General features: G+C 35.9%; 1 protein-coding gene across 17 annotated transcripts in view; it reads right to left on the bottom strand.

Moving 5' to 3' along the window:
* The window catches only part of FHIT (fragile histidine triad diadenosine triphosphatase), a 1493627-nt gene that overhangs the window by 808687 nt on the left and 668299 nt on the right, over positions 1-16641 (bottom strand). For 16 of the 17 annotated variants that reach the window (XM_057555632.1, XM_057555631.1, XM_057555633.1 and 13 more), the window contains one exon: positions 3246-3366. In XM_057555632.1, coding sequence (XP_057411615.1) covers positions 3246-3366 — 121 coding nt within the window. Of the gene's footprint in view, positions 1-3245; positions 3367-16270; positions 16378-16641 lie in introns of all 17 variants that reach the window. The other variant, XM_057555635.1, reaches the window with a different exon arrangement.

The following is a 16641-nucleotide window of genomic DNA, read 5'->3' as shown; positions in this document are numbered from 1 at the left end:
TTCATCAGTGGTTTGTTTGCAAAAGAACAGGAGAGTGGTAGCATCAGAGCTGTGGTTTAGAGTGAGGTGTAGGCTGGGCTGGGGAAGTCCAGGGGTAGAGATGGTACAAGAAGCTAGATGACCTAGAAGACCCACAGCAAGGGGCTTACCTAGGGCAGGTAGGGTAGAGCACTTGGGGATTAAAGCCCACTGCAGCCATCTCCCCATTTATTTTGTGAAATATTAGTGGGCAGAGCCATCCACAGCTTCAATTCCCAAATCTCGGGACAAAAGAATATCGCTTTCTGCAAGCGAATGAGTAACTTATTAAGATTCTTCTCATAGGTGTCACCTAACAGAGTACCAAGGTAAAGTAAAATATAAAGTTTCAGAATCATCATATAAAAAGGATTGCCTGAATCCATTATCCACTGGCCCTGAAATCACTTATTTTTTAAATTTTATTTTATTTTTTATACAGCAGGTTCTTATTTGTTATCTATTTTATACATATTAGTGTATATATGTCAAACCCAATCTCCCAGTTCATCCCACCACCCCTCCCCCTGCCTTCCCCCCTTGGTGTCAATACGTTTGTTCTCTACATCTGTGTCTCCATTTCTGCCTTGTAAACTGGTTCATCTGTACTGTTTTTCTAGATTCCTCATATACGCATTAACGTATGATATTTGTTTTTCTCTTTCTGACTTACTTCACTCTGTAGGACAGTCTCTAGGTCCATCCACGTCTCTACAAATGACCCAGTTTCATTCCTTTTTATGGCTAATATTCCATTGTATATAGGTACCACATCTTCTTTATCCATTCATCTGTCGATGGGCATTTAGGTTGCTTCCATGACCTGGCTATTGTAAGTAGTGCTGCAATGAATATTCGGGTGCATGTGTCTTTTTGAATTATGGTTTTCTCTGGGTATATGCCCAGGAGTGGGATTGCTGGGTCATGCCCTGAAACCACTTTAAACACTGTAGATGTAAAACAGCTTTACAGAGTATACTGATTACAAAAATGTTCCAGTTCTCACTGTTCTCATCCCCAGAAAGGGCAGGGTCCTTCTTGCTACCTTCCAAACACACTGAGGTTTGTTAATTTTAATACAATGTTCCCCTTGTCCTTGGCATTTACTCAAAGAGATGGTGACTGACCAGGACTCATTTCCAAAATGACAATCCCAGTGCCGTCTGAAACAAAACTAGTCATCATTCACTAACTGTTCACTACTCACTATGAACATTTTCCTTGAAGCAGACACCTCAACTTTACTTGAGTTCAAACACATATATGACCCATGTCTTATGCATCACACTTTCAGAGTTGGTTAAAAAGACCGTGAAAAATCAAGTTTCTTCTGAGCCTGCGCGTCTGGAGCCTGTGCTCCACAACAAGAGAGGCTACGATAGTGAGAGGCTCGCGCACCACGATGAAGAGTGGCCCCCGCTTGCCGCAACTAGAGAAAGCCCTTGCACAGAAACGAAGACCCAACACAGCCAAAAATTAATTAATTAATTAATTAATTATTTAAAAAATCAAGTTTCTTACTATCAAGAAACAAGTTAAAAAATCACAAAGCAACGTTCATTCCATTATTAACCATTTTTTTAAAAGTGCAACTCTGCAACTTCATATTCTTTCAGTCCAAGGCATTAAGATTTGTTCATCTCAATTCACGTTTTCATCCCAAGTTCCCTCAGTTCTCTGACAGAAGTCAATTAAAAATGGCACCCAACGAGAGATGGCATTTAAACAATATTCTTTTGACACTGCAATTCTCAGACATTTTGCTTAAAAATATATTCCTCAAAGGAAAAAGGCAACCACAAACTTGCAACAATAGCAAATGAGAAAAGAAAATTCTTCTGTTATTTCAAGAACTTCAAAGTCTTTTAGAAAAACTCAATATAAAATTGGTATACAACTTAAAAATTGTTTTTTTATAGGACCTTTCTAAATCATTCTAGATTTTTTTACTTCAATAAACAGAAGAATGTAATTTTCTAATCTTGTATACTTATAATTTTAAATATTTTTATACACTTAAAAGAAGAGTTAAGTATTATCAAGAAAAATATATATATTATTTACTAGTTTATTGCTATCATCATTAGTTTCGTAGATTTACAAAATTTAGGTTAAAATTTCCATTCAAGGAATTTGGGAGTCTACCACAGAAATCACAATTATCTTTTGGTGCATGTTTTTTTAGTTGTAATTTTTTCAGTGTACAATAGTTACATGGCCAAGAAAGAAGATTATTCATAAAGTTTTCAAGCATTTTGAAAAATCCCATTGGAAAAAATATAACTTACACTGGAAAAAATTTTGACACATTTGTAGATTCAGAATAACTGAGAAATCTATTTCAAAGTAGAATCATGCCTCAATGTGGACATGATCATTATCTTCGAATATGAAATTTTATACTTTGTTGCCCTCTGCATAGTAAATTAAATTAGGGGGGAAAGAGAAAAAAAAATTCTGAGTAGTCGATACAAATGTCGTATGCATACAGTCAGGAGGGATAATTTCAATAACATAAAAATAACTCTCCAGAGCATTTCACCAAATCCTGCTTCTCCCACTGCAAAGAATGAAGCTTCTACTGAAACTGATGGTCAGATGGAAATAAAATACTCTACCACCAATGTCACTGGACAATGATCTAGAAGCTGGGATGTTTTCCAAGAGAAAATGCCATCTCAGACCCTAACATGAAAAAAATATTTTGTAAGTATATTTATGTGTTTGAATTTAATTAAAATTCATAGCTTGAATGATCTCCAAGAGGTAAACAAACCAAGTCAGTCTCAAATCTTCATATAATCTCCACATAACCTTACTTCCACATCACAAGAGGGCCACCCAATCTCTATCTTACTATTAAAATTCACAATTGATAACTGAAAACAAAGTGCTCAGGATATTCATTGGATCCATTTTAGAAGCACCTATTTATTTACACAGCTAGGACAGTGAAAAGGTCAAGCAAAAAATCACCTCCAAAGCCACGGTTGCTAAGCAACTCTTTTCAGAAGTTCTGCAACAGTGATCAAGCATATTACTGGTGCCACCAACTGGATTCAGAATAAATGTGAATAACATCTTACCTGGTTTCTCCAAAGGGGGAGGGGGGAGGATCCTTGCTTAGCTTTTCGGACAGATCCTCGAAGTCAATCCTGTATTTATTTGGTCTGTTAGAATCGGAGGCTTTCTAATTTTTCTCTCTTTAAAAAAAAAATAAAGGATACGTCCAGGTACCACAGGTTTCCTGTTCACCAGGGCGAAGGACAGTTCTGTTTTGAGAAACACCACAGAGGGCTTGATGAGATGTTGGCCGAATCTGAATGACATTTCCTCACGGCTTGAATTCTGGAAGAGAAGATTATGTAGAAAATGGACATTTATAAAATTCAGTTGAGAAACTCAGATCATATACCACTTTAAAGAAAGCAAAGTCCATTACTACAGATTCTTAGTTGTAAAGAAGACATCATTGAAGCTGTTCCCCATTTAATGTCCACTAAGATGTATTCTGGGTAAGTCCTCCTAAAATATTCCACTCTCTCTATGCTGGTTGGATTTACAGTTTTCAAGCAAAAGCTTCTGTGTGTCTTCTTAAACCCCTCTGCACTTCGGGAAGCCACCTTAACCCAAATCCACTAGGTCCAATCTGTCAGGTACTATTTTTAACCATCTGTTGCATCATCTTCGCTAAGCTGAAAATTTGCATGGTTAAGCATATAAACCTTCTCATTCTTAAAGAGGTACCTGTGGGGACTCCCTTTTCTCAAATGGTTTTATCTTCGTTTATATAAAAGCAATTTAGAAAAAGTATAAACACTGTTTGACCTTGTGTACAATTACAAAAGCATGTGGGTACTCCCAGATAACTATAGTAAAATTTCAAAAATTAAAGAGAAAAAAATTGAGGACAAAGAAGGGACAAAATAGAGTTCAAGACGAAAACAATTCCCGGTTGATGCAGACGTATTATGCAGCAAGGTATGTGAAGTGTTGCATATCCTCTTTTCTGGAGAAAGCCATGGGTTGGGGTAGTGGGGAGAAGACAAGGGAAAGCAAGATTTGACACTTGGCATCTAGGGCACCAAGGAATGATTTTCCATCAGTGGATGCCTATACACGACAAAGTTACTTTCTGAATGACTAAAACGCACCTTCCTTGGGAAATCACTTCATTTTTCTAATTCAGGAACCACCCTACTACAAAACTGATGAAAATTGAACCCCTCACGGGAAAATAGAAATACGACTACAAAAAGGATGACATCAGAAAATGGAGGACCATTTTATAAAGCATACCAATAAATGTGCAATTGTTTAAGGATTCTAATATTCTCAATGACCCAAAAGATACAGAGGGCTACACAAAATGCATCTACTTTAGAAGCACTCAAATAGCCGGAATTTAACACATTTCAGGGGCAAAGGAATAGTATGGAAGTTTTGCCTCAGTGACACAAATACTGGTTTCTAGAACAATTACAACCACCTCACAAAAATGAAAGGTCAGTAAGGACGTTGAAAATCATCTAAGCCAGTGGTTTTCAAGGTGTGTTCCCTGGAGCAGTAGCATCAACATCACCTGGGGAAATCAGGAAGGCAAATTCTTGAGTCCTACTCCAAACCTACCAAAGCAGAAACTCTGGGAGAAGGGCCCAGAAATCTATGCTTTAATCTGCCTGGATGATTCAGAACCACTGATCAAACCCACCTATTCTCCCAATCCTTTCCTGCAGAATCTTTGCCTGGTAGCTTGTTAGCCCATGCTTGAATATACTCAGTGACAGGATGTTCACTATCCATTCCTTCCAAGACCATCAGCTCCAGCAATTATGTGGTTGCCCTTCATACTAAGTCCATCTTTTTGTGATGGATTTATGCCTTGGGGGTCATATGAAACAAGTATCAGGCAAGTGAAAGTGCTTTAGATATCTGAAGTTAACCTTTATTTATTCCCCCCAGTTTTTCTAGAATAAACATGCAATTCATTTCAATCAGCCTACAAACAGAATTGATTCAAGTGTCCTAAAGCTATCTGTGTGGTTTTTTTGGTGTGTTTGGTTTTTTTTTTTGACTGCCCAGCATCCATTTTCTGTAGTTTTGCTCATACCACCTTAATTTTTCTTTGGGTAATACCCCACCATATTCCATAGGTTGGGCTACTCCTACTGCCTGGTTCTAGGGATGGGAAAGTGACCCAGGCATCATTAGTCTTTTGTCACATGAGTGATTCAGGAGTGGACACAGGACAAAAAAATGAGCCATTCAAAGGAAGGATATCCATGAAAGGATTACTGCTGATACTATGGGGAAAAGGCTTTCTCTCTTCTAAGATGCCAAACTGGTAGGACATGAACCTGGAAGAGCTAGAGGATACACCAATAAGAGTCTGCCTGATATTAGAGCCAACATGGAGGCCAGGAAAGCCAAGATACAAACAGAGACCCATACCTGACAACATTGTTTGAGCACCTGGATCTAACAGTGCTGGAAGGATCATATGTCCCTGGAGTTTGTTTGCTCTAACGGATAATTGTAGAGTTGACTTAAGCATAGGCTCTAGCTGATGAGCTACTATTATGAGTCCATGAAAGACTCTCTTCTAGTTTTCATTTTTCTTCTTATCATCATTTTCATTTCTTCCTCTATGCCCAAATTCATTCCTTCCTCTCCCACGCCAGGGCTTCATTTTTTTTTAATAAAATTAATGTTGTATTTATAAGTTTCACAGCAGTTTTATAAATATTTTATACATCAAACATATATAGGGCTCTTGTACATACTTTTTAAATTTGTACAGAAGTTGTATCGTGCTTTAAAACTCTTTCTGCCTTTTTCTCTCAACACTGTTTTATAGACTCATTCATGTTGTTATAAATAGATGTAATTTACTCTTTCTCACTGCTTATTCTCACTGCATTCCACTGTCATTTTTCTTGTCCATTCTTTTAGTGCTGAAGAACTAGCTTTCTCCAGTCTTTCACCACAAATAACACTAATGACCATACTTACATGTATTTCCCTGGGTATCTAGAGTCCCATTATTGGGTTTTAGCTTAGGTATTGATACATACTTAGATTTTAAAAAATATGCACCATTTTGCAATCCTTGAAGCAATATATGCAGATTTCTATTTTCCCACATCCTTGCCAACACTTGGCAGTATCTGATTTCCAAGGTTTTATTGATATGATAGGCAAAAGGCATCTTTTATTTTTAATTAGCTTGTCTCCAATGTGATATGTGTATGTGCACATTTCTCCTTGTATGAATCACCAATTCGTACTTTACCCTCTTTTGTATTGGTTTCTTCCCTCCTATTTTTGGATTTTTCTGGAGTCCCTTATATATTTAAATATTGATCTTGGTCTATTAAACATGACAGTTGTATTTTCACCATCTGTTAGTTTTTCTATCATAGACTCCATTGGACAAAAAGCATTCATCTTGATGTATTCAATTTTTTTTGTATGGTTTGTTCTCTGTGAATATTGTGAAACAAACACTTCTCTACCGTAAGGTTACAAAAATGTATTCTTAAATTTTCATCTATCAGCTTTATAAATATTTTCACTCTTAACAGTTAGGTATTTAATCTACTTAGAGTTTTGTTTATGGTATGAAGTACAGAAATGGTTTCATTTTTCTTCTTTTGTGAGCCTAATTTCCTAGCACCAATTGCTGGGAATGATAACACTGAGTTCCCATATGTACACAGGGGTGAGTCTGGACTTTTTATTATATTCTGTTTCTGTGCTAGATGCTTGAGAACAAGGGGAGACAATTTTTTTTCTCTAAAGGGCCAGAATTCAGTCTGTTGTAACCACTCAACCTTATCATGGAAGCAAGAAAGCAACCATAGACAATAAATAAAGGAATGGATGTGGCTGTGTCCCAATAAAACTTTATTTGTAAGAACAGGCAGCAGCCTGGATTTGGCTTGTGGACTGTAGTTTGCCAACTCCTGCTGTATAATGTTCACGCTTTGTAAAGAGAAGGTCCTTCTTTATTTATTCTCGCAAATAAATTTTAGATTCAACTACACCCCTTCAAAAAGACTCTTGCTCAGGCATTGATTAGAATTGCACTGAATTTAAATTTTAATGGGCAAAATATGACATCTTCACAATATTCAACCAATCCATTTATAAATGCTACATTTATGCTCTATAATACTATAATAAAACTCTTGTAATAGGGTTTTAAATTTCCCTTATATGTTTTATGAATTCTTTCTTAGATTTATTCCTAGATAGCTTTTAGTTTATGTCAGTATTGTAAATGGTATCCTATCATCATCATAGTTTATAATTGGTTACTCCCAATACAGACAAAAGCTATTGATTTTTTTATGTTGCTCTTATAAGCTGCCAACCTAGCTGAACTCTTTTATTGCTGTTAATAGTTTCAGCTGATTCTCTTTGGTTTTCTATATAAATGATTTTACTTAGAAATAGTAATTATATATTTCATTTCACTTATTCTACTTATATTTGTTTGCCTTACTGCATTGGTCAGGTATCTGGTAATAACGTTGGTAAGTAGAAGCAACACAGGCATTCTTGTCTTGTTCCCAATCTTAACAGGAATGAGTTTCAAGTTTTGTTTTTTCCATTAAAAATGACATCTGCAATAGGTTTTTAGGCGAAAGCCTTTAAAAAGCTAAAAAAATTCCCTATTTCAAGCTTGCTAAGAGTTGATTCCATATGGAAAAGAAAAAACTTAATTAAATGCTTTTTCTTTATCACTGATCACTCAATCTCTCATTCTTTGCCATTAATGTGGTAAATTACAGTGAAAGAATTTTTTAAACACTGAAACTTCCTTTCACTTTTATGATTAATTCAACTTAGTCACAATGTACTATTTTTTAATACGTTGCTAGATTTGAATTCTTTGTGTTTTTCAATGTCATAAGTCAAGTTGGCCAATACTTTTTACCTGTTTTTTGTTTTCAAAATTAAACTTAATGGCTTGGCTTTTTTCTTTGTTCTATAAGAAGTTTTATGAACAGGATTTTCTGTTCCTTGAGAATTAAATAGAACTTGCTTGTCAAACTGTCTGGGCCTCTTTTTATATTTCAGGGATGTGTACTTTTGATTATCATTACAATTTATTTAATGGTTTACAATTTATTTAATGGTTTACAATTTATTTAATGGTTGTTAAGTGTTTTCTTGCATTAATTTTTTAGCCATATATCCTAAGTGTTCATCTGTATTGGTAAAAATTTATATATTTTTAACAGATTATTATATCTAGCCTATGAAATTTTTCAAAGGACCATTTTTTGGTTCTTTGTTTTTATTAGTTTTCTCTATTTTGCTCCTTATTTTCTGTGTTTATATTTGTGTCCCCCTTTTTTTTTCCTTCCTTATTTCTTAAGATTTACCATGTTGCAGTTTTTCTAATTACTTGAGTCAAACATTGAGCTTGTGGAGTTGCAGACTTTCTAGTTCTCTCTTGAGTAACAAAAGCTATATATTGCCATCAAAGTACTCCATTAGCTATCTCTCTCAAATTTTGAACTACTGTGCTTTTATTATCACTCAGCTTTAAAATTTTGCTATTCTAGTTATCATTTCCTATTTAACCTGAGGGTTATTTCATAGTATGTCTTTTCATTTCCAACATATGGAATGCATTTGCTATCTTTCTGTTAATAAAGAGTGATTTTAAAGCACTATAGTTAGAGAATAGAACCTCTATAGTGTTGATTTTTTAGAATTTGAGGCTTCCTTCCTGATGCATTAAAAGTTGAAGCATGTGCCTAATCCACATGCCCTCCAAAATAAAATATATACTGCATTTGTTGACTAAGCAGTTCTACATACGTGGTAGAGCAAATTCAGTGCTTGTTATCCAAATCTTCCTCTGCTTACTTTTTGTCTTAACTGTTTCATCGCTTTCTGAAAACACTGCGAAAGATTTCTAACTGCAATTGCTTAATCAATGTCAAATGCCAGAAATTACTGCTTACTATATTATGGCACGTGCATAAGTCCCTGCTTATTTTACTCCCTTGATCTATTGTTCCTTTTTCATTTTGTCTGTATTTTACAACTGTAAATTTTTCCATCCCCTTATCTTCAACCTGTGTCCTTTTAAATATTTTTTATAAACATTATAGCATTTAGCTTTCTATCCATTGGACAATCTGTCTTGATTAGTTTAACCGCCATACTATTTCATCTTTTTGTTCCACTTTTTTCTCCTTCCTACTTTCCAGGTAGATCAAGTTTTTTCCTACGGTACAAAAATAAAACATTCTATTTTGTATCAGTAGTGGTTATTATCTTATTACAATCCATACTAACGCTCAATTTCCCCATCAATATCTAAAAGTAGATCCATATCTCTGTCCTTAGCATATACTTACCACCTTGGATCTCTCAGATCTCATCCTCCACCTTCCCCTTGTCCAATTTCTGATCTTTTAAAATAATATAGTGTTATAATTTCAAATAGTTATTGATATGCTGGCTTTATTTTTTTGGCCACTGCTCACTCCAGTGATATTCTTCATTTATCTTATTTCCAAAGGTCCACAGACATCCCCTTACACCAGGCAGCAATGGGCTCTGGACTACTTCCCCTTATGAATTTTAGCTCCCTCTTTGGTTTTTGCCTCCCACCCCGCACCTTTTTTCCAAAGCTCAACTATGCCTTTGAGTGAATATTTGTATATTTTATATAGCATTTCAAATTTTTTTTTAGTGGACAATTTTCCAATTATCTACCCTATAATATTCCTAGAAACTAAAGTTGTCATTGCTGTCTTCTCTGTGTGTCTTCTTCTTACGAAGACACAAGTCATTGGATTTAGGACCCCCTCCAATCCAGTATAACTTCATCTTAACTAATTATATCTGCAAAGGTCTTATTTTCCAATAATGTTAAGTTCTGAGGTTCCTTTTAGCGGAGATATTATTCAACCCACTACAGAAAACTTTCCTGATTCCTACTGTTTGGATGTCTATTAACCTTTTCCATATAAGGTCTTCAGTTTTCAGGGGATTCTTTATATTCTTGGTCATTATTTTTTTCAAATATTCCCTGACCTCAGTTTACTTCTCTGCCTTCCAGGGATTCTATCTGCTGGGGTTCTGGAAGGCCACCCAAAATGTGCCTCAGTGGCATACTGATTATTTTGTATTAAAGCTACTTAATAAATGGCCAATGCAAGTGGGACACTCTGACCCTCCTTTCTGTCTCCGTGAAAGCAGGAAATAAATCTCCCTTATGAAAGGTGCTTTCCTGGCATCTGGAGGTAGAAGGACACCCTCATCTCCAGAGACAGGGAATTCAGGCCAAGAAGCCTGTATAAACAAACCTTGTTACTTCTTTAATTTACTACCCGGAGCCCAAACTCTGTTTAGATTCTTCACTGACAGAACATCCAAAACCTGTTTCTTTGTCCTTTCAGTTCCTCACAAATTTACTGTTTGTCTAAAAAGTATAAAAGCTGCCTGCTCTGGCCACTTCTTAGGTCCTAGACCACCATGCACATGAACTAAAATTTGTTTCTTTTTCTCCTGTTAATCTCTCTCGTTATCAATTTTGTCATTAGTCCGGCCACCAGAATTCAAGAGGGGTAGAGGGGGAAATTTTTCCCTCTCCGACATATCTAACACTTCTACTCCTTCTCCCTCTCAAGTCTTTCTTCAGTCTTCTCATATTTTTTTTCTTCCTGACACCTTTTGGGAGACAGCCTCAATCCATCTGACTGCTGATGAATATCAGCATGAATATAAGCCATCCACAATGCTGGTTCCTAGTGTTACATATTAGGCTTAATTATGACACATCTCTCCTCTACTCGAGGCTACCCTGCCTCTCACTTCCCTCCTTCTCAGGCATTACTCTTGCCAATGAGCTCATTTATTTCTAGTGCATTTCTTCTCATGAGTTCAGCCTGCCAACTATTTGAAATGTTAACTGCCCTCTTCACTGTTCCTTCCCTTTTGGTATGCCCACACAACTCACAAACTACCCTTTGTTGAGAGGAAGCATGAAGAGGTGGAATGAGTATTCAAAGCACACACACTTGAGTCTTGGTTCTATCACTCCCTGATCCTCAGCGATTCACTGAACTTCTCACCCTCAGATATCTCACCTGAAACTGATGGATGACAGATACTGTATAGCACAGGAAACTTTACTCAGTATCTTGTAATAACCTATAATGGAAAAGAATCTGAAAAAGAATATATACATATATTTTTGTATGTGTGTGCATATGTGTATATATATATACATACATACACATATACATATATATATACACATATACATATATATACACATATACATATATATATACATATATATATATATATATACACACACATACATATACGTATATATATATATATATATATATATATATATATATTGGGTTGGCCAAACACTTTATTCAGGTTTTTCCCTAAGATGTTATGAAAAACCCAAATGAACTTTTTGGCCAACCCTATGTATATAAAACCGAATCATTTTGCTGTACACTTGAAATTAACACAACATAAATTACCTATACTTCAATAAAATAAAAATTTAAAAAATGGTCGACAGAGTATATGACACAAATCTCACTATGTCTGTCACATGACATAGGCAGCCCAAAATGGTAATATTTTAATATTTCCTTGCTCAAATCCAATTCTGCCTCTTCTTTAATTGTGGTAAAATTCTGCCCACTTGTGCTGCTAGCAGACATGCTTCCTCAAGTTTTAATTTCAGTGGAGAAGAAAAATACTCCAGGAACTATAAAACGGAACAAAGGTAGAGAAAAGTATAAGAGCCAATATTGTGTGATGGGAAGAGTCCTGCAACTCCAGGATCGGAAACTGTCTGCAAGGCTGAGATAAATATTAAATAGTTTCCTCTCACATGAAAACTGCAGAAAGCAATTTTATTTTAAGCTAAAGTAAAATTGCTGATTTTTTTTTTTTTTTAACCAAACAAGAAGGCTGGATATACCAATATTCTGTGGAATTCTCAGGAGAAAATCATCTCCTGGGATCTGTTTCTTAATAAATGTGAAGATGATGGTTTCTGGCATCCAGAGAACAAAGCACTGGGTTTGGGACCTCAGTCTAAGTTTTAGGGCCTTGGTCTTATTAGTGGGCCTTAGCTAAGACAGACATAGACGGGACTAGGCTCATTCCAGAAACAGTGACTGAGGCCTGCATGTGTCTCTATAGAGACAATGACAGAGTATATTAATGAAAACAAAAGTCATGTTTTTAGCCAATTAATTTTTAAATTTGTATTCCTTAATAACAACTTGTTTTGAACTAAAAATATGTGGCTTCCAGGTATTTAATGAGTCTCCATTTCCCATCTTTTCAGCTACAAAAGTTATTTGTACCTTCTCTTGACCTCTCTACCTTCTATAAGTAATGAAAAGGTCTCTACTATTCACACTTAATTTTGTGACTCGGTGAATTTGATTGGTCATTTTTTGATAGGGCTAGATAGGCAACCTAACTTGCAGTGGAAAAAGGTTCAACGGTCACAAAAGAAAATGTCCCAGAATGTGGAATTTCCCCCAGTAACAACAGTAGATAACAACGGCTCACTTCCGAGTAGATCAGGTTTCTTCCTGATTTGCCTGCAAATGTTATGTGAATGTCCAACTAAGATAAGTGCCATACTCTTCTAACATTGTCTCACAAAAGAACAGTCAACCCTAGGATGCAACTAGAGATTCTCATACTGAGTGAAGTAAGTCAGAAGGAGAAAGACAAATACCATATGATATCACTTATGTGTGGAATCTAAAATATGACACAAATGAACCTATCCACAAAACAGAAACAGACTCACAGACATAGAGAACAAACTTGTGGTGGCCAAGGGGGAGGGGGTTGAGGGAGAGATGGATTGGGAGTTTGGGATTAGCAGATGTAAACTATTATATATAGGATGGATAAACAACAAGGTCATATGGCATAGCACAGGGAACCATATTCAATATCCTGTGATAAACCATAATGGAAAAGAATATAAAAAAAAGAATATATGTGTATAACTGAGTCACTTTGCTGTACGGCAGAGATTGCACAACATTGTAAATCAACTGTACTTCATTAAAAACAAACAAATAAAAAAAAGAAAAGTCAACGCTAGAATTTTTGAGCAGAAAAAGACCAAAAAGATGACTTAGATCTAGTCCTCTCATTTTAGAGATGTTGAGTAAGTCTAGCAAGTCAACTGGCTTACTCAAAGTCACTCTGACCCTTAGAAGGTCTCCTTTAGAGGATACTATTTATACAGGAGACTATTTAAGAATTTCTCAAACTTGGGAATTTAGGACTTCAGGGACCCCACCTTCAGAAATGATAAATTAAAGTTAATTGTCACTTTAGGGGATTCCTTGGTGCCAAAACCACATGGCAATACTCTCTTATAAGACAGTCAACTGGTGATCCAAAATATATGCCTGTTGGTTACTTTCATATTTTTTCACTAAATGGAAACCCAAAATATAAACTCCTTTTTGCGAATGTGAATCTTCAAAACCCAACAACTCAAGTTTGAGAAACTCAGCACTGCAGCAAAACAGGCCATGCTCTTGAGGATGTGAAATCCTAACCACCAGACCACTATCCCATGATTACCTTTCCCTACAGTGAATGATTTCTTTGCGACAAGTGAAAAGTCTGAATATTTTCACAAGCAACGTAGCAGGCTGGCTACTCAAAGTGTAATCTGCTTGTCAACCACCTCTGCCTTACCTGAGAGTTGTTAGAAATGCATATTCCCAGGCTCCACCCCAAATCTACTGCATCAATCTGTATTTTTACAAGCTTCCCAGTTGTGTTATATGCACATTAAAGTTTGATAAGTACTTCCCCCAAGCACTAGTTCCAAAGCTAGGTTTCTTGGGAGCTTTCTAAAACAACAGATTTTTGAATAGAATTCTCCATCCTTAGCCCAACTCTCTAGCAGAACCTCTAGGGTGATGAGATTAAGAATACAGCTCAAAGTACAGGGAACTCTACTCGGTGCTCTGTGGTGACCTAAATAGGAAGGAAATCCAAAAAAGAGGGGATGGATATATGTATACGTATGACTGATTCACTTTGCTGTACAGCAGAAACTAACACAACATTGTAAAGCAACTATACTCCAATAAAAAATAATAAAAAAAAATAAAGGATACAGCTCAAGGGTCAGTCTGTGAGATGGAGATAACAATAATACTTCTCAAGGACACATGTAAAGCATTTAATAAGTATACGATAAATGCCAGTCATCGTATTGTTGTTAGTATTTTACCCTGGCAAAAAGTAACAGCCAATTTCATTCAGTAAACAGTTGTGATTTGTCAACTAGTAAGCAAGTTAATGGCAAGTTGTTTGGAATAGTGCTTTTCATATAAATGGCATATAATTTTTAGTTAAGCAAATTTTTTTTAAAAAACACATTTTGGCACTACACACTACACTACCATTAGATGATTGCTAACCTCTCTATATTAGAGACAGAGCAATATCTGATTAAATAATAGACGTAACAGCTAACAGTTACTCCCTACTTACCTCACTCTAAGCAATTTCTTCATAATCCTCCTGAAAACCCTATGAGGAAGGTCCTTCATACATCAACATTTATGCATCTCTTTACTTCTCATGTATCAATTCCTAGATTTGAGAATCACTGTGTTCAAAGGATACTGACCCTGCAAGGCTATTGATATATACTGCCGAATACCTCTCAGGAAATGTTTCCACAAATTTACATTCGGAAGTAGTACAGGGAGAAGGGCCATTTCCCCATAATTTTGTCAGCACTGGGCATTCTGATTCTCCAAATCTCTAACAAAAATTTGTTATTATTTAGGAATATGATATAGTGAGAAATGACTTCTTCTAACTATCCTAGCTAAAGCAATCTGCCATGAAAACTGACATCTCCTAGGCAACCAAGGAGCCAGACATGATGAAAAGGAAATACTGTTCTTTTGGTTTGAAGAATGAAAAACTTGTACTTTTTTTTTTTTTAACTTGAAAAATAAACATGTTATTCCATTATGGCTGGGAGTGATAGGACTTACTTTAAAAATAATCTGTCATTTTTATATCCTGACATGACTCAGCAAATAGCAGAACTCTAAACCAACCCTAGAAGGCATGACCAATCCTTTTTGGGGGTCATCAGAAGAAGCCATACTGCAAATAACTCCAGACACTTCTACTGATGAGTAAATATGTTTCTATTTCAATTCACTTCATTTAAAAACAGGGGAATCAAATGTTAACCATAAAAGTAAATACATTTGAAAGCTACTGGCTAACGGATCCCACGACTAACCTTAACAGGAAAAATTACTTGTCATCTAACTGACGCTTTCAGCTGGCCAGGCTCTCAAACAAATTTTATTGATGACTTGGAAAACAATCAACATACATAAATGGATAGCTGTAGACACATACTCAGGTTTAGATAATTTATAAAACATTCTAAGCTTACAGGCACACATCAAAATTCCACAAAAGACAGCCTAAGAATATCCCACAAGAAGATAACAAGAACAAAAAGAGAAGACAGCTTAAAGTGTCTCAGAATTCAAGCAAACAAAAGTGTACCTGTAACATTTTTATACAAAGAAAAAAACCCAAATTTTAGTAAAGTGTATTAAGTCATCAACCCATGGTGTCACTAAAGAAAATTTTTCAATTTTTAACAAGTCAAAAAAAAAATACTGAAGCTCAACTATTTATAAACAGGAAACACACAGGTATTTCAAAATGCAAACTACTTCTTCAAGATCTCACTTCATCAACTACTCTCCTCCCCTCCCATCACTTTAATGTTTTCCAACATTTGCTTATGTAGCATCTCTAATCTTCGTCTCATTGGTTCCTTCCCCTTCTCCAACAAAGATTTTCAGGGATTGATTACACTGAAATAATCTTTCCTTGAAATGGTTGCTCCTTAAACTCTAATCACTTATTTATTCATTCAACAAATATTATGTACTTGTAATATTCTAGGTACTATTCTAGGGGTGAAAGTGCCAGCCCCTACACTCACGGAGCATTCTAGGGGCAGGGTAAGGAGGAACGGTAAGTGGTGGAGACCAAAAACCAGTCAGGAAGCAAAAACATTTCTGATTGTGAAGGAAATAATCAGGGAGCAAAAACAGGTAGTGACTTGAAAAAGGTGGAAGTAGCTGGTTTAATGTCAATGGAAAGGGAACCTAACATTTGATCTGGGATTTGAATGAGGAAGAGCCCACTATACCTGAGTATCTGCGGACAGAAGGTTCCCGGTGGAGGAAACAGCAAATGCCAAGACAAGAATGAGCTTAAGGTCTTAGAGGAATGGAAGGAACAGTGGGATGGTGGAGTCTGAGAATAAAAAGAAAGACAAAGAAGTGAGGAGATGGGTTTGAAAGGCAGGCAGGGACCAGATCATGCAGGGCCCTGATTGGTGCTGCAGTCAGTGAGCGATGAGAAGCTCATGATGAAGACTTAAGCTACAGTGTGTTCAGTTTTCAAATTTCAATTTTTAAAAAAAAGGTATTTATTATTGTACATGAAAATCATCTCAGAAGCTTACAAAAGGTCCTCATGCTCAAGTATCCTTTCCTAAGATTTTTTTAAACTTGAGAT

This window comes from Balaenoptera acutorostrata, chromosome 10, assembly GCF_949987535.1.
Source record: "Balaenoptera acutorostrata chromosome 10, mBalAcu1.1, whole genome shotgun sequence".
NCBI classification, from domain to species: domain Eukaryota; kingdom Metazoa; phylum Chordata; class Mammalia; order Artiodactyla; family Balaenopteridae; genus Balaenoptera; species Balaenoptera acutorostrata.
Note: the sequence above shows the minus strand (reverse complement) of the source record. Positions and strands in the feature narration are given on the sequence as shown.